Source organism: Chelonia mydas, chromosome 14 (genome assembly GCF_015237465.2).
Source record: "Chelonia mydas isolate rCheMyd1 chromosome 14, rCheMyd1.pri.v2, whole genome shotgun sequence".
Taxonomy (NCBI): domain Eukaryota; kingdom Metazoa; phylum Chordata; order Testudines; family Cheloniidae; genus Chelonia; species Chelonia mydas.
The window spans coordinates 38,965,440-38,984,506 of NC_051254.2; the positions used below are offsets into that span (position 1 = coordinate 38,965,440).

At 49.3% G+C, this 19,067-nt stretch overlaps 2 protein-coding genes across 7 annotated transcripts in view; one reads left to right on the forward strand and one right to left on the reverse strand.

Moving 5' to 3' along the window:
• LOC114022341 (zinc finger protein OZF) overlaps positions 1–19,067 on the forward strand; it is a 793,526-nt gene that overhangs the window by 742,051 nt on the left and 32,408 nt on the right. The window lies entirely within an intron of this gene.
• On the reverse strand, positions 54–19,034 carry LOC102933770 (zinc finger protein 271). The gene is made up of 5 exons (XM_043528482.1): positions 16,071–19,034; positions 13,677–14,959; positions 6,410–6,431; positions 3,818–3,943; positions 54–2,696 (listed from the first exon to the last, which is right to left on the reverse strand). The coding sequence occupies exons 1-5, from the start codon at positions 16,264–16,266 to the stop codon at positions 1,507–1,509; spliced, it is 2,817 nt and encodes a 938-aa protein (XP_043384417.1). The 5' UTR covers positions 16,267–19,034; the 3' UTR covers positions 54–1,506.

A 19,067-nucleotide genomic window follows, 5' to 3' on the forward strand; every position in this document is an offset into this window, starting at 1 on the left:
GCCGGTCCCTAATCTGTAGCGGTGCCTGGGATTCTTCCGTCCTAAGTGCAGGACTCTGTACTTGTCCTTGTTGAACCTCATGAGATTTCTTTTGGCCCAAACCTCTAATTTGTCTAGGGCCCTCTGTATCCTATCCCTACCCTCCAGCGTATCTACCTCTCCTCCCAGTTTAGTGTCAGTGGAGCAAGCTGTCTTCAGATCATGGCTGGACACTATTCTGAACCTTAGACAAATACAAGTGACTGGGCTCAATAAAGAGATAAAACTGGGTGAAACTCTTTGAACTCTGTTATAGATCCGACTAGATGATCTAATGGTCCCTTCTGGCTTTGAGAGCTATTAACGTTGTGGAAATGTGCTAATGGAAATATAACTTACAAGTGGGCCATGAACGTAAGATAGCCAATCCAGAAATATAAGCAAGTCAGTAGTAAAATGACTAATGAAGTAATTGATGAAAAGCATGCGCTCTCATGTTTGCAGAAAGGGGGAATTAGTTAAAGAAACTAGGGCAGAGAGGAGGAGGGGTATATAAATAGATATGCTTGGAGGAATTTGATTTTTTTAATAATTTTGCTGGATATTTATTTTAAATCATTTTTTATTATTTTTTTACCAATGTCAATGTTCCCAGTTGTGCAAAATTATGGGGTTTAAAGCTTTATTTTACTTTAATTTATTTAAATTCTCATTGTCGTGGGAAATTATAGGGGGCATGAGACAATGGGCGGGGCCAGACAATAATTCTTTAATGAATGCATCCGATGAAGTGGGTTTTAGCCCACGAAAGCTTATGCCCAAATAAATTTGTTAGTCTCTATCAGTCCAGCATCCACCCAGCACATCTGCTCCCAGCTCCCGCAGACACCGACAAAAGAGCAACAGTTGACAACAGGTAAAAAAAGCGCAGTGAATCCATGAGAGACTCCAGGATCCAGCCAGGGGAGCAAATGCCCTGAGAGCAGGAAGCTCAGGTTAATATGAGCCAGAGGACGGTAAACCCCTGGTCTCCCCTAAACTGCCTAAACCTGCCTCATTTCGAGCCTTCTTATATGATCACGTTATTTACAAAAGTTTTAACATCATCCTAATGAAAGGAGAAAACCCAAATTCCCTTCTGCAATTTGAGCTGGGTAGGAAACAGCCCAGAAGCAGCTTTACCAAGAGATGGAACCAGGGATTGAAGCTCGGAGGTATCAGGCTGTGTTTGGAATTTATACAAATCCCCCCTCCAGGTCTGAGACATTTTCATCTCCAGCCCTCAAGAGTCTGACTTAGCACGAAAGACGACAAAGACGTGTGCAGGGGAATTGGATTTTTTTTTTTTTTAGTAAACTAAGGCCAGTCCTAGTGATGGAACTGATAGAATTTCTCTTCTGTGTGGAGTCTCCAGTGTCAGTTCCACTTGAAACAATGTCCATGCTTAAGATATTTAAGAGGTCTTTTCCCTGTATAGATTTGCTGATGCCCCATACGTGCTGACCCCAACTGAAGCTTCTCCCACATTCAAGGTTTTTCTCCCGTGTGGATTCTCTGATGTCGAATATGGGTGGAGCTCTGATTGAAAGTTTTCCCACAGTCGAGGCATTTATAGGGTCTCTCTCCTGTATGGATTCTCTGATGTTTAATAAGGGCTGAGTTGTCACTAAAACTTTTCCCACACTCCAGGCACTTATAAGGTCTCTCTCCTGTGTGAGTTCTTTGATGTGAAATCAGATCGGAGCTCCAACTGAATCTTTTCCCACACTCGAGGCATTTATAGGGTTTCTCTCCTGTATGTGTTCGCTGATGTGAAATAAGGTATGAGCTCTGACTGAAACTTTTCCCACACTCCAGGCATTTATAGGGTTTGTCTCCAGAATGGGTTCTCTTGTGTCGAGTCAGGTGTGAGCTCCGATTGAATCTTCTCCCACAATCGAGGCATTTATAGGGTCTCTCTCCTGTGTGCAGTCGCTGGTGAGTAATAAGGGCTGAACTGTCACTAAACCCCTTCCCACAATCCAGGCATTTGTAAGGTTTCTCGCCTGTATGGTGCATCTGATGTCTAACAAGCTGCATGTTCCAATCAAAACTTTCCCCACAGTCCAGGCATTTATAGGGTCTTTCTCCCGTGTGGGTTCTCTGATGAGAAATAAGATCTGAGCTCTGAATGAAGCTTTTCCCGCATTCCAGGCATTTATAGGGTTTCTCACCTGTGTGGGTTCTCTCATGCCTAATAAGATGGCAACTTTGATTGAAACCTTTCCCACAATTAAGACACTTATAGGGTTTCTCTCCTGTGTGGATCCTCTGATGGGAAATAAGATTTGAGCTCTGATTGAAACCTTTCCCACAGACTAGGCACTTGTAGGGTTTCTCTCCCGTGTGGATCCTCTGATGGGAAATAAGATGTGAACTTCGACTGAAGCTTTTCCCACACTCGGTGCATGTGTTTTTTCTCTCTTCTGTGGGGATTCTCTGCTGGGCTGTGGTTTCCTTGAGATCCTTGCAATCTCCACCATGATTTATGGGTTCACACATTTTCTTCCCTGGGTCATATCCCAGCAGCCTCTCCGACCTACGCTGATTTCCACAGGCTTTTCCTGGTTCACGATTCTCATAAAAATCCCCCTCGGATCTTCCCAATACCGTTCCTTGCAGATCCACGTCCTCACCACCTTCCCGCTGTGGATTCTCATTCACCATCCCAGCACCCCCTGGAATACAGAGAGAGAATCCAGAAGGAGTCATCCCCATGCTGGGGAGAAAGGAATGAAAAGGGAACAGCAAAGAGGGGAAAAACAACACAACAACCACTGGGGAGACGGAGAAAGGGAACACTTACTAACCCTTCTGTAATTTTTCCTTCTCTGAAGTGTGTCCCTGGTGCTCCATGATCCATTAGAACTGGGATATTCCTCCTCATCCTCTAAGCATGGAGGCTCCTCTTTCTTTTAAACCTTCTCTCTCACTCTAATTTCATAGTTACTGCACCTGGTATAACAACAGCACCACGGGGTGAAGCTCAGTTTCAAAATAAAGTTTTCAAAATAATTTTTTTTTTTAAATAGAGCATCCATTTGGAAGAAATAAACTAGTTGTAACAGACAACACAGAGCACCGGGGACCCACAATAGAGAAATTTCATTCTGCCTCCAGATCCCTTCAAAAGATCCAGGGGGAAGTAAAGTCTGGGGGCGGGGAGCTCGTCCCAGATCTCAGTCAGCGTGGGTGGGTGGCATCTGCCCCATGGATGGAGCTTGTCCCAGGAAGGGAGGGGAAGAGACATGAATTAATACAGACAAGACAATACAATGCTTCTGCCACCTCAACGGGATGGAGATGAATTAACACCTCCCTTGTGTTTCTAACTCCTCAGTCCCGTGGCTGGGGGAGTGGAGATCAAAGTGTGTTTTAAATGAGTTGTGGGGACTATGGGGTCATTCCCCTGAAATCAAAGGGTCTGTTTGCACAGCTGCTGAGAGGTGTATTTCCCAGCTTGGTAGATGGACAAGCACTAGTGTCTAACAATAGCAGTGTGGCCATGGCAGCATGGGCTGTGGCTTGGATTACCCACCGGAGTACAACCCTGCCCTGCCCCTGGGCTAGCGCTAGCCTCTATCTGTGCCACTATTTTTAGGCATTAGTTTTCGGAAAACTATTACATGTAAATGTATCTGAGCTGGGAATCACACCTCCCAGCTGCTGTGTAGATGTAACCTAAGTGACCAAAGAAGAACCTCACCAGAAGCCCAACTGAAAACATCACAGCCGCCCCCCGGCCCCTCCGCAGCCCCTTCCCAGGCTTCCAATAATCAAGGGGACAGGACTCGCTTACCCAGCGAGCTCACCATCTCGTAATTCTCCTGCATGACGTCCCTGTAGAGGGCTCTCTGAGCGGGGTCCAGCAGAGCCCCCGGCCCTGGGTGAAATACACAGCCACCTCCTCGAAGGTCACCGGCTCCTGAAACAAGAGGCCCCCACTCAGCACCTGCTGCCCCAGCCACAATCCCACTAGTCCCAGGGGAGGAGGGCCGATAAAATGAAAGGTCTAGTGGAGACAGAGGAGCAGAATCCCACCCCCACCTTGCTCGGAGCAGCCAGGAGGCTTGAGGGAGGGGAGAAAGAGAGAGCTCCTTGTCCCTCCCAGCCAGTGGAGGAGGGCAGGGGCCTTCCCCTTTATCACACACCTACTAGCCAGAGGCTGGCACAGGAAATGGAGCCCCTCAGCAGGGTCCAGGGACAGGAATCCCAACCCCCTTCCCATTCCCAGCAGCTGGGGGTGAAGGGACGGGGCCTCTCCCCTGGGCCTTCACCACTGGGTGCCCCCTTCGTATTCCACAGCAGCCGCTGCCTGGTGGGTTCAGACTCCAGCAGTGGGAGTCCAGTCCATTTTCCCAGCCCTGTCCAGGGAGTTTGTTTCCAGTTCCAGAAATGGGAGAATTTCCACCCCGCTCCCAAGGGGCGTCTTCTGAACATACTCAGGTGACTAGCCCAAGCCGCTATCGAGGCCCTATATTTAGGCGCTAACTCTAGCGGAAGTAGTGCATGTACATCTACCCGGGCTGGAAATCCCACCTCCCAGTGGCTGTGTGGACGTAACCTAAGTGACCGGGGTAGAACCTGAGCAGAAACTAAACTGGGCACACGAGAGCCGCAGGGATGCCACAGACTGAACGTGTCAGAGCAGGTTTGTCCCTCCCTGTCACCACCTCCCTGGCCCTGTGTATTTCCTGCTCCAGCCCTTTTAACACAAACCCACCAGCAGCCCCCTGAAAATCCCCTCCCTGAAGGGGTTTCCCATCCCCCAGGAGGATGTGTTGTAGTCACTGGGATAGGGCAGTCCTACCCCAGTGGGGAGCTCCATTTTTTGGAAAGTGGATGAAAGTTCATACAAAGTTACAATCACCTCTAAGAAGAAATGTTGCTAGGAGAAGGTACCCAAAGGAGACAGTCTGGGTCAGCCCAAACAGAAAGGTCCAAATAGTCATTGGAGGAGTGGATCTGAAACCCAGGTGAGCGCCCTGCCCCAGGGCTAGAGTCATTCTCATTCTCTCTCACCCAACTTATGTGTAATTATTTATACATGGTGGAACAGCTTCAGCGGGAGAGACTGAGAGAGACGTACCAAGGAAAACTCCATAGTCCTATATGCCAAACTCCAGGAGAGGGTTCACAACTGCGTATTCTCTACTAGATTCAAGAGGCCTTTAGAACCTGGTATTTTCTCTTTGCAATCCAATCAATGACCCAGGACACTATTTTGCCTCCAAAACTAAGGAAATCTAGTATAATTCAAAAATTAGAGCGTAAATGTCGGTGAATTTCGAGGAGCTTTTATATGACTATTTGACAATGGAGAGAAAAATTAAGAAAATAGAAGAGGATTCACGTTTTAGCTAATTAGAAGGGAGAAGGCAAAAAAAATTAATAGTTAGTATTTAGCTAAACAAGTAAGCGACATATATGCAAAATATTAATCCATAAATAGAGAAACTGAACACATTTTGAGGGGATTTTGTATCAAAATCTGGCAAGTGAGAAAAAAGAAAAAGAACTGAGAGGTTATTGAGCAATATCTTATTAATGGAGAGAAAAGGGGCTCAACTTCGTGCAAAGGTTCTCAAACTTTTTTTGCTGACCCCCCCCCTTTGAAAATATTTCAGACTGGGATGACCCCCGCTCAAAAAAAGTGATAGCAAATTGCTGTGTGTACTCAGAGGAGCACTAAATGAAGCATGTAAGCAATAGCCCTGCAGTCAAAGGCACTGAAACCTTGCAAAAAGGGAAAAGTCGGGTGACCATATTTCCAGATCCCCAATAGAGGACACTGCTGGGGGGAGGGGGAACTGTAGGGGGGTACAGCAATACCGTACCTGGCCACCCGTACTTCTGTGCTGCTGCTGGCCCTGGGGCTGCCTTCAGAGCTGGGTGCCCGGCCAGCAGCCGCCACCCTCCGGCTGCCCAGCTCGGAAGGTAACGCCTCCATCAGAGGCACCAGAGAAGTAAGGGTGGCCACACCATACCATCTCGTGAACCCCCCACACACACACACACAATAGCCTTAAGACCCCTTTTGGGGTGAGGACCCCCCGTTTCAGAAATGCTGACTTAGTGGTTATTGAATGGCTGGACTTATACACAGGCTTGGTAGAATTTGATTTTTTTTTTTTAAATCATTTCAATGACAGTATCAGTGTTTCTTCTGAAGGATTTATTTTCAATTTTTAATCGATTTAAAGGTTCACAGTTGCAGGAACTAGTGGGGCGGATCACACAAGAATTATTCAACGACTGCAGACACTGAGATTCAACAAGCTGAAAGCTTTGTAAATGTTACACGCACGTTGGCATCAGCATAGGCCAAAATATACCAAGTAAACCTCCTAAACTCAAAGGCTAAGAAGTTCTCAAGCAGCATTTTTCTTACTTTGCCAGTCTGCACGTTTCAACTATTTCCAGTGGAAGTATGTTTTCATCCATTTGTGTGTGTAAGGAGAAATTGAGGTTTACCAACATTTACGGATGTAAAATCTCATCCTTCCAAGCCTAGGTATGTAGAAGAGAAACAGAATCTGAGCAGATTGATCTCACTGTAACCCCCGCACACGACACCAAGAGCAGGTCATTCAGGCTGCCTGGCACACGTGCATTAGGAGACAGTGTGAGCGGGTCACACTCGGGGCTCTTCAGGAGAACAGGATCCTGCCCCCTTTCAGAGCAGGTGGCTCTGATGGAGCAAACAGGGCCCCAGCAGCCGTTCAGGGCTGGGGAGATTCACCCACCGCTGGGGCACGAAGGGGCCTGTCTCAGGGGAGGGAGGGGCTCCGAGTTTTCTAACGGGGTTACAATAAGCCACCCACCCCCCCCTCCGACTCCATTTCAGTCTCATTTCTCTCCCCTCCCCTCCCTGACAACCCAGCCCCAGGGACACAACAGGGAACCCCCCTGGGGCCCGCCCATGCCCCCCCCCCGGCCGCTCTCCCCCCTGCCCGAACCCCCGCGCTGGCCCCGGGCGCAGATCCTGGGCAGAGCCCGGGCAGCGACTCGCCGCTGGGGCCGCAGCTCCTGTCCCTCCACCAGGCGCTTCCCAGCCAGGGAGCAGCTTCCCGGGGCGGCGGGAGCTGGGGCTGCGGGGCCGCTTGTGCAGAGTCACTGTCCTGCCCGGCCCCGGCCCTTTCCCCCGGGTCCCCCCATCACCTGCGGGCTCCGGCTCGGGGGCTGGTGCGGGCCGAGCCCGGGGCGGAGCGGGGGGTTAGTGCCGGTCTCTCCCCGCACAGACCCCGCCGGGGAGCAGCAGCGGCTGGGCCCGGCCCCCGGCTCGCAATGGAGGATCTGACCCAGGAAGATAAACAGAGGCAGAGCGAGCGCAGCCCGCCCCCTCCCAGCACGAACCAGGGCCCTGTGGGGGCAGCAGCTAAGGACCCCCCGCCCCGGCCCACACCCCGCTCAGCCCGGGGGGCCCCGGCCCGAAATCCCTCCTCTCTGCGCTGTAGAGACCGGCCCGGCCAATCCCACCCACCGCCCGGGTCACTGAGAAACGCGCCGGGGCAGGCTCCCTGGGAGGCCAGGACCCGCCACCCCCGCGGATTTGGGGACCCTCGGCAGCAATCCCCGGTCCCCATAGAAATCCCCCTTCTCCCCTTCGCAGGGATCCTGGGCTCCTCCTTTCCACCCCCCACTGACAGGCTTAATCATAGAATCCTAGAATAGCAGGGTTGGAAGGGACCTCAGGAGGTCATCTAGTCCAACCCCCTGCTCAAAGCAGGACCGATCCCCAATTAAATCATCCCAGCCAGGGCTTTGTCAAGCCTGACATTAAAAGCTTCTAAGGAAGGGGATTCCACCACCTCCCTAGGTAACGCATTCCAGTGTTTCACCACCCCTCCTAGTGAAAAAGTTTTTCCTAATATCCAACCTAAACCTCCCCCACTGCAACTTGAGACCATTACTCCTTGTCCTGTCCTCTTCTACCACTGAGAATAGTCTAGAACCATCCTCTTTGGAACCACCTCTCAGGTAGTTGAAAACAGCCATCAAATCCCCCCTCATTCTTCTCTTCTGCAGACTAAACAATCCCAGTTCCCTCAGCCTCCCCAGCTTCAGTGCAAGAACTGCCCCGAGTGCTGGGGCAGGGGGCTGCCGGACAATGGGTTTGTCTAGGACCCAGAAAGGGAGCTGGGGATGGAAGGGAATTGCACCCCCTACAGTAACTCTTTGTTGCTGGGTGAATTCCAGAGTCTCTGCAATGACCCTGTCCACCCACCTAGCTACTGGGCAATATGGACACCTGCTTATCAGGGGTTTACACACATACAATAGCCCTGAAGTTGAACTCTGGGTAATGCCTTCTAAAGTTCAGAAGAGCCCCGACTCTGACCTATGCTTCAGCAGAGAGTTTAGCTGCCACTCAGGAAGAAGGGGAGTGTAATAGAATTAGGCCCCGTCTACACTTAAAAATTAGGTCGACCCAGCTACCTCCCTCAGCTCTGGGTGTGAAAAATCCAGCGCCTGAGCAATGTAATTCAACCAAGCTAAGGCCCCATGTCGACCATACCTTGCCAGTTATTCCCCGTTTTGTAGCTGTGCGTTTGATTTTTCCTTCCTAAGGCCAGGTCTACTCTACAAACGGAGAGGGGTACAACTACATCACTCAGAAAATCCACCCTCTGGAGCGACGCAGGTATATTGACCTAACCCCCCAGTGAAGACAGTGCTATGTTGGCAGGAGAGTTTAGACCCTGAACGTGTGGGAAGACCCACTGGCCAGACACCTGGGAAAGAATTCTCTGTAGTGACCCAGAGGCCCCCCCATCCAGTGTCCCATCACCAGCCATTGGGGATATTTGCTGCTATAATTCGGTGACTTTTTAAATAGAGAATAAAATGCTTTTTGGACAAGGAGAGGGAATTAGGGGGCAAAGGAGTGGGAGGAAATGGGGAGAGAGGTTTGGGGCTGCAGAGAGGGTAGGGGGTAAATGGGCAGGGGTAGTAGGGGAAGGGACAGGGGTTGGGGGGCTAAGGACACAGGGGGATGGGGTTGAGGAAAGTGGGAGGAGAGAGGTAGTGGACTGGGAAGTTGCAAGAGAGGCGCACTTCTCAGCCCCACATAATCTCCTTCCGTGTGTGTGCTGAGATCCGGGTGTCCTTGCCCCTCCAGGGCATGTCCGAGCCCCCTCTCTGCCCTGCATGTGATCCAGCATCTGGGGAAGGCCTGACCCACTGGAGGAGGAGCTGAGAACAGGCATGCTGGAAGCCTGTTTTTTCAATATCCTTCTTAATATGCAGCCACCAGAACTGCATTTACGATCCCAGTCCTCATGGGCGGTGGGTGAATCACGGGTTCGAGGAGGCTAGCCCCCGTCCCGGCCCACCCCTTCTGCCTGAGGCCCTTCCCCTCCCCTGCTGAAGCCCAGAGGCCCCCCATCCTCAGCTGCAGAGCGCTGGGCGGCCCCAGCCACCCCAAGTCCCAGCCCCAGCAGGCTTCCTGGAAGAGGAGCAGCCTGCCTGGGCTAGGGCCAACTAGCAGCAAGGGTGGGAGGGAGCGGCTCGGGGCTGTTTGGGGAGGTACAGCCTTCCCTAGCCTATTATATGCACCGCCCATGCCAGTCCTGGTCTCCCCAATGCTCCCCCGTCACCAGCCCAGAGCTGAATCAATCAGGGTGCAGGGGCAATGTTTTAAATAAAGGGGTGAAACAGCCCTGCTGCGGGGTGGAGTCCCAGTGCCCGTCCAGAGTGCTACTCCAGCTTCACTTACTAGCGAAGCCTCCAGTAAGTTAGTAGCTACTTCATATGGGGAGAAGAGAGTGTTCTAGAGTGAAAGTCTTCTAGAGATCCAGGGAATAGATGCTTCATATGCTGATCCCAATACCTGTACCACTTTAGATACAGTTTGACCAGCCAGTGAGGACCAGTCTGTTACCAACCTGGAATGCTGCTGGCTGTGGAGATCCCCAGACTGTCAAGGGGGGTCAGAAGTGCTTTGAAAGGGCTGAGAAGCTGCCCTTCTTCTCAAGCTGTGAAGGGTCCAGGTGACTTGAGTCCAGAGCGCCAATGTGCAGGAGGTCAGATTAAATGATCATGATGGTCCCTTCTGACCTTCAAGTCTATGAATCAGTGAGACACACTCAGCATATACGACGGCCACACTACAATGACTGAGAAATCATCTCTGCGAGACGATCAGAGGGGACTGTGTTCTGATGTGCGTGCTCAAGAACAGGAAGGTCGATATCATGTGGGAACCTTATCTTTGAATATCCGTAATAGCAACAAAATGGGGATGTCTGTATACGGAACGCCTGTAGATTTACTGCCCAACTGCTTGTCTTTAAATGATATTCACAGTATTCCAAATCCTATCTACAATGGGTTGTCCCATTTATAATCATTTCTGTGTGCATGGAATGTCTATTTCCCAGGCCACTCTGTGGGACTCTCTCTTCAAAGCCCACTGGGCAATATTACCAGCTACTTAACAGGGTTTTACATACATACAACAGCCCTGAACTTTAACTCTGTGTCCAGCCTTATGGAAAGAGCTCCAGCCTGGGTTTCACCAGAGAGTGAAGCTGAGGTACAGGAAGAAAGGGAGCATAATAGAGTTATACGTAATATTGTGTGAGCAACCCCAGACCTCATTATGCCAGTGGGGCCGTTTACCTTTCTGGGTTGGTTTTTATTCCACTTTGTGTGGCCCTGGCTGGCAATGAAGTCATCGCAAACCAGGTAGGACAAACTCTTGCTCAGAGGTGCACTGTATGTTTGTACAAACGATTCAAGGGTACGTCCACACTGCCGGGCCTGGCTCAGCTGACGGGCGCTGACAGGGCTCAGGTTGTGGGGCTATAAAATTGCAGTGCAGACGTTCGGGCTGGGGCTGGAGCCCCAGGGGAGAGAGTCTCAGATCTCAGGCTCTGATTCAAGACCAAATGTCTACACAGTTCATTTTAGCCCCGAAGCCCAGGCCTGAGTAAGCTAACCCAGGCTCTGACTCAATGCCGCAGGGTTTTTTTATCTCAGTGTAGACGTAACCCAAGCTGCGTCCCCAGCTGGTGTAAATTGGCCATAGCTCCATTGGAACCTGTGGGGCCAGATCCCCAGCTGGTGAGAATCAGAGGGGAGGATCTGACCCATGGGACTTGCAATACACACACATTTTGCAGGCAGTGCCCAGTTGGGAGCGGGGATGTGAAAATTCACTCCTAACACAGCCCCGCAAGAGGCAGGGATGAATCAGCCAGGTGGAGCTGATCATTCCCACTAAAATCTCCAGCCAGCTGCTCAGGGGGCTAGGACAGTTTAACCAGAGTGAGGGGACATGGATCTCAGTGACTTGGGCTCTGGGTGGAACTCGCTCTGCGGGTTTCTATAGTTAAAGGGCATAGAGGAGGCATTGCTGGGTCCTGCTTGATGAGACGGTGAAAAGTGAGTGTGCAGGGAAGGGGCTCATTAGCTGTTGTCTCCAGGGAGCTGGTGCTCAGATGGAGGATGGCGTAACTTTACAAACGGCCACCATCACAATTTGCTACCAGTCACAGTTATGGACATCTACTGGGTGTTCTTTTCTGCTGCTCTGTGCCAACGTGCTGCCCCGCCCAATGTATCAAAATGTGATGGATGGGGGTTGCCTGTCACAGTTTCCACAATGTGCTACCATGGAGAAAGCTCTGTTGGCAATTTGGACACAAAGAAAGAAAGAGAGTGTTGTCATTTGGAAAAGCACTTCTAAACAGTTAAAATGCAAGGCTATGCAAACCATAATGTCAGTATTGTTTTTTTCTTTATTAGTCTCATTGCCAGGGGATGCTGTGAAGGCCAAAACTATAACTGGGTTCAAAAAGGAATGAGATCAGTTCCTGGAGGATAGGTCCATCAATGGCTATTAGTCATGAAGAGCCCGCAGAGTTGGCAGCTCCGGGATGTGACGTCTCCGGTGCTCAGGGTTGGGGAAATAATGCCTCAAAGAAGATTCCCAGACAGCCACCGAGTCCGTTAAAGGCTATTTGTACTCATGACTCAAGACAAAGGACTCTGGGAGTTTGAAAAACTAAATTTGACTTTATTCTTTCCAAGCCAAAAATAAAAGCTAAAATCTCCTCACACCCAGAGCTCAGCTCAGCATGGAGCATTTCAGCCCCAGCCCAACATGGTGCTGCTCCCGGCTCCCGCGGGCATCAGCTATGGAGCAAGGTTGTACAGTGGGCAGAAAAATGCAGAGGATCCATTAGAGACGCTGGGATTCAGTCACAGAAGGAAACGCTGTGAGAGCAGAAAAGCCAGGGACCTCGGTTAACGGGAGCCAGAGAACGGTGCGGCATCTCCAATCCCGGCTGAGGGTTTTATCCCCCAGGGACGTCCTTGGCGTGTGTGGGGAGAGTGTGGCAGAGAGAGTCTCCATCGTCCCAATAAAGGACGCTGGGGAGGGGGTTGCGGTGACCATCTTGGTTCACAGACTCCTCATTGCCCTCCAGTCGCAGTGATGGATGTCAGCTGGCTTCAGGGCTCGCCAGGCCTGTTGATTTCCCTAGTTTCCTTCCTATCTCTGCTCAGTCTTGTCCTCCCAGGAATCACTGATGCACCCAATCACTCCACAAGCAGTGTCATTTGTAGCCCTTTAGGATTCAGGGACGGCTTCACCCAGTCATCACAGGCTATTTCCTGTCTCTCTCTGGCTCCTGTGTAGCAAGTTAACAATTCTCAGCCTCAGCTGTCTGGCTCTCCAGAGAAAACCCAGCAGTTTCCCAGCTCTTTATCTACCATGCTCTCCCTCTCCCGACTATATCTCCCATCACTGCAGGGATCAGGCAGGAACTTCCTTCCCCGTTTCAGTCTCTGCCTCTCAGCCTGCGACTCTCACACTGTCCCCACCGACGTTTATGTTGAGGGTGATGTATAATAATCATTATTCAAACAACATTAAGACCGCATGGCAAAGGGTCGTAAAATGGTACCAATAAAATAAGACAGTGTTCTAGCAAGTGGTCATTTGTCTTATGGCGTCCCCAATAAACCTGCACTACATCCTGTAAAACAAAAGTAATATCCTACTAGGTGACCAAATGGCCTTCAGCAAATAGAGAACAATCCACAATATAGGGTGGACTATAAGACACTCTCAGGTTCATAATAATTGACATCCCAGAGCTTGTTTCAGATGATTCAAAATCAGGAGAACAGACTTACCCATGTTCTCCTCTGAACACTCTACACCTGCCCTGTTTGGAGCCTTCTTACCCAGTCACGTTAGTTACAAAAGTTTTAACATCATCCTAATGAAAGGAGAAAACCAAAATTACTGTCTGCAAATAATCGGAGGTTGGTAGGAAAGATACCAGAAGCTGCTTCACCAGGACATGTACATTGGGATTTAAGCTCAGAACGATCACACAACGTTGGGGATTCATTTGAATTTTCCCTCCAGGTCTGTGACACTTAAATCTCCAGCCCTTATGAGTATGACTTAGCATGAATGAAATCAAAGACGTGTGTAGGGGAACTGGATTTTTTTTTTTTTAAATAAACCAAGGCCAGGCCTAGTGATGGAACTGAAAGAATTTCTCTCCTGTGTGGAGTCTCCAATGTCAATTCCACTTGAAACATTTTCCAAGTTAAAGATATTTAAGAGGTCTATTTCCTGTATGGATTTCCTGATGCCTGATTCAAGCTGACCCCAGCTGAAGCATCTCCAACGTTCAAGATTTCTCTCCTGTGTGGATTCTCTGATGTCGAACATGGGTTGATCTCCGACTGAAACTTTTCCCACAGTCGAGGCATTTATAGGGCTTCTCTCCCGTATGGATTTTGTGATGTTTAATACGGGCAGAGTTATCAATAAACCTTTTCCCACAGTCCAGGCACTTATATGGTCTCTCTCCTGTGTGAGTTCTTTGATGTGAAATCAGATTGGAACTCCAGCTGAATTTTTTCCCGCACTCAAGGCATTTATAGGGTTTCTCTCCTGTGTGAGTTCTCTGATGTGAAATGAGGTACGCACTCTGATTGAAGCTTTTCCCACAGTCTGGACACTTATAGGGTTTATCTCCCGTGTGGGTTCTCTTGTGCCTAGTAAGGTGTGCGCTCCGATTGAATCTTCTCCCACAGTCAAGGCATTTAAAGGGTTTCTCTCCTGTGTGGACTCTCTGATGAATAATAAGGGCAGAACTGTCACTAAATGCTTTCCCACAATCCAGGCATTTGTAGGGTTTCTCTCCCGTGTGGTGCTTCTGATGTCTAACAAGCTGCATGTTCCAATCAAAACTTTCCCCACAGTGCAAGCATTTATAGGGTTTTTCTCCCGTGTGGCTACTCTGATGTGAAATAAGATCTGAGCTCAGAACAAAGCTTTTCCCACAGTCCAGGCATTTATACGGTTTCTCACCCGTGTGGGTTCTCTCATGCCTAATAAGATGTGAGCTCTGAATGAAACCTTTCCCACAGTCAAGACATTTATAAGGTTGCTCACCTGTGTGGGTTCTCTCATGCCTAATAAGATGCGAACCCTGATTGAAACCTTTCCCACAGTCAAGACATTTATAGGGTTTCTCCCCTGTGTGGATCCTCTGATGTGAAATAAGATTTGCGGTCTGATTGAAACCTTTCGCACAGACAAGGCACTTATAAGGTTTCTCTCCAGTGTGGATCCTCTGATGGGAAATAAGATGTGACCTCCGCATAAAGCTTTTCCCACACTCAGTGCATGTGTTTTTTCTCTCTTCTGGAGGGATTCTCCGCTGGGCTGTGGTTTCTTTGAGGTCCTCGCAATCTCCACCATGATTTATGGGTTCACACGTTTTCTTCCCTGGGTCGTATCCCAGCAGCCTCTCTGACCTGCGCTGGTTTTTGCAGGTTTTTCCTGGTTTATGATTCTGGTAAAAATTCCCCTCGGATCTCCTCAATACTGTTCCCTGCAGACCCATGTCCTCACCACCTTCCCGCTGTGGATTCTCCTCCTCATTCTCACTCACCATCCCAGCACCCCCTGGAATACAGAGAGAGAATCCAGACAGGAGTCATCCCCCATGCCGGGGAGAAAGGAACGAAAGGGGAACAGCAAAGAGGGGAAAAACAACACAACCACCACTGGGGAGACTGAGAAAGGGAACACTTACTAACCCATCTGTAATTTTTCCTTCTGTGAAGTGGGTCCCTGGCGCGCCAGGATCCATTAGAACTGGGATATTTCCTCCTCATCTTCCAAGCATGGAATCTCCTCTGTTTTTTAAGCCCTCCCTCTCACTGTAGTTTCACAGTGTACTGCACCAGGTACCACAATGGCGCCACAGGGTGAAGCCAGAAACAGAGGTTTTAAAAATAAATTTAAAAAAATAATAAAGCCTCCATGCTTGGAAGAAATAACCTAGTTCTAACAGACAACACAGAGCACCAGGGACCCACAATGGAGAAATTGGATTCTGCCTCCAGATCCCTTCCAAACACCCCGGGGGTCATAAAGTCCGGGGGCAGGGAGCTCCTGCCAGATCTCAGTCAGTGTGGGTGGTTGACATCTACCCCAAGAATGGAGGTAGTCCCAGGAGGGGAGGGGAAGAGACATGAATAAATATAGATGGGAGAAGACGATGCTTCTGCCAACTCAAAGGATGCAGGATGGAGATGAATTAGGCCTCCCCTTGTGTTTCCGAGTCTCCTATCCCACGTCTGGGGGAGTGGAGATCAAAGTCTGTCTTAAACGGGCTGGGGGGACTATGGGGTCATTCTCCTGAAATGGAAGGGTCTGTCTGCACAGCTGCTGGGAGGTGTGATCCCCAGCTTGGTAGATGGACAAACATGAGCATGGAATAACAGCAGTGTGGCCATGGGCTGTGGCTCAGACTAGTCACCTGAGTACAATCCCGCTCTCCCTCTGGGCATGTACTCAGGAGGCTAGCCCAAGCTGCTATCTGCGTGGCTATTTTTAGGCACTAACCCTAGCAGAACTAGTGCATGTAAATCTACCTGAGCTGGGAATCCCACCTCCCAGATGCTGTGTAGACGTAACCTAAGTGACCAAGGTAGAACCTGAGTAGGAGCCAAACTGGTCATATCACAGACCCCTGCAGCTTCCAGTAACCAACGCAACAGGACTCCCTTACCCAGCGAGGTCACCATCTCATAGTTCTCCTGCATGACGTCCCTGTAGAGGGCTCTTGGACCGGGGTCCAGCAGAGGCCCCTGCCCCTGGGTGAAATACACAGCCACCTCCTCGAAGGTCACCGGCTCCTGAAACAACAAGCACCAGAGATATAGAATCCCACCCGCACCCTGCTCAGAGCAATCAGGAGGCTCCATGTGTGGAGAAAGAGAGAGCTCCTTGTCCCTCCCAGCCGATGGAGGAGGGCAGGGGCCTTCCCATTTATCACACACCTGCTAGCCAGAGGCTGATACAGGAGATGGAGCCCCTCAGCAGGGTCCAGGGACAGGAATCCCAACCCCCTCCCTATTCCCAGCAGCTGGGGGTGAGGGGACAGGGCACCTCCCCGGGACCTCACCCCTGGGTGCCCCCTTTGTATTTCAGAGCAACCTCTGTCTAGTGGGTTCAGGCTCCAGCACTGAAAGTCCAATCAATTTTCCCAGCCCTGTTGGTTTCTTTCCCGTTCCAGAAATGGGGGAATTTTTATTCCATCCCCCAAAAGGTCCTGTTCTGAACATTATGCCACAAACTGAAGACATCCCAGCAGGCTTGTTCCATCCTGTCACCACCTCCCTGGCCCTGTGTATTTCCTGCTCCAGCCCTTCTAACACAAACCCACCAGCAGCCCCCCTGAAAATCCCCTCTCTGAACGGGATTCCTATCCCCCAGCAGGATGTGTTGTAGTCACTGGGATCAGGCAGTCCTACCCCAGTGGGGAGCTCCATTTTCAGACAGAGAGTGAAAATTCTTACACAGTTACAACCACGGATAACAATAAATGTTGCTAGGAAAAGGTAGGCAAAGGAGACAGGCTGGGTCAGCCCAAACAGAAAGATCTAAATAGATATTGGAGGAGTGGGCCTGAAACCTGGGTCTCCTAAAATCCAGGTGAGCGCCCTGCCCCAGGGCTGGAGTCAGTCTCACTCCCTCTTACCCGACACATGTGTAACCATTTATACATGGTGGAACAGCTTCAGCGGGAGAGACTGAGACGTACCCTGGAAAACCCCAAAGCCTTTTGTGCCAAACTCCAGGAGAGGGTTCACAGCGGAGAGTGACCAAGTAGAGATAGCTGCCTATGTCACTTGAGGGGCAGGGGCATATGACCCACCCCTCTCCTCAGCATTTCCTATTGGCTAGCTCCCAGGTCAGCAAGCTGTGTTTTGTGGATCCCATTTTTAGGTGCTTAGCTCTGCCCAGGGAGAATATAGGGAACCTAACTCAGGGCTGTGGATTCCACTCGGAGGCAGGGCATCTGAACAGAAGGTGCTGCTCTGCTGATCTCATAATGCCTAAATCCCTTGGTACATCTAGCCCTCGGCGATTTTCCCATCAGTATCTGGGAGACACTGGTCCCTTAGCCGAGGGAGGCTCATTAAATATGGAGGAAACACTTTAATTCGCAGATATCAGGGGGAAAGTTTATCATTGGGGAGTTTAATCTCCCACCCACCCAATCCCCATGTGGTGTTACAGATTTTTAAGGCCAGAAGTGGAAGAGACCATTGAATTTAGAAAAACTAGTCTGACCTCCTGTATGATACAATCCAGCGCAATTCATCCGGTTACTCCTGCACTGAGTCCAGTCACTTGTGTTGGACTAAAACACATGTACCAAGGCATCCAGTGCTGAATTTAAGAGATGGAAAATCCACCGCTTCCCTTGTTAGTTTTTTCAGAAGTTAATCACCCTAATTTTCCATTTGTATTTCTCTGGCTTTCATTTTCAGCCATTCTTTCTCCTTACGCTTTTCTCTACTAGAATTCAAGAGGCCTTTAGAGTACCTGATAATTTCTTCTTGTAATCAAATCAATGACTCAGGGCAATATTTCTCCTCCCAAATTGAGGAAATCTTATATAATTCAAAAATTAGAGTGCAAACATCGGTTAATTTTGAGAAGATTTTATATCCCTATTTGATAACTGAGAGAGAAAATATGGAAACGATTCACGTGTAAGTTCATTAGAAAGGAGAAGTCAATTAATTTTCTTAGTTGTGGGTATTTAGAGAAATAAATCAGCAGATAATATATTAATCTATAAATAAGAGAAATTGAACAAAATTTGAGAGGATTTCATATCAAAATGTGGCAAGTGGAAAAAAGAGGAAAAAATCTGAAAAGTTACAGAGCAATATTTTATTAATGGAGAGTAAAGGGACTAGATTAGTGGTGATTGTATTGCTATATTTATATATAGGCCTGGCAGAATTTCTTTTTCTCTCTCTTTAATTATGTCAGTGGATAATATCAATGTTTATTTTTAAGGGGTTCCTTTTTATTTTTACTGATTTAAATGTTCACAGTTGCAGGAAATTACAGGGTGGGTCAGATAATAATTATTTCATGGCTGTAGATGTTGGGATTAAAAAGTTAAAGCTTTATAAAACACACACTGTCAGCATCACGTGTCAAAACATACCAAGTAACTATCCTTAAATCAAACTTTAAGAAGTTCTCAAGCAGCATTTTCCCGACTCTGCCTCTCTGGTCATTTTGATTATTATCCATGGAAATACTTTTTCATCTGTTTGTGTGTATAGGGTGAAAGTGACGTTTACCCTAAAAAATCTAATTCGTCCAAGCCTATTTATACAGAACAGAAATAAAATCTGAGCAGATTGATCTCACTATAACCCCCCCACACGACACCAAGAGCAGGTAGTTCAGGCTGCCTGGCACACGTGCATTAGGAGACAGTGTGAGCGGGTCACACTCGGGGCTCTTCAGGAGAACAGGATCCTGCCCCCTTTCAGAGCAGGTGGCTCTGATGGAGCAAACAGGGCCCCAGCAGCCGTTCAGGGCTGGGGAGATTCACCCACCGCTGGGGCACGAAGGGGCCTGTCTCAGGGGAGGGAGGGGCTCCGAGTTTTCTAACGGGGTTACAATAATCCCCCCCGACTCCATTTCAGTCTCATTTCTCTCCCCTCCCTGACAACCCAGCCCCAGGGACACAACA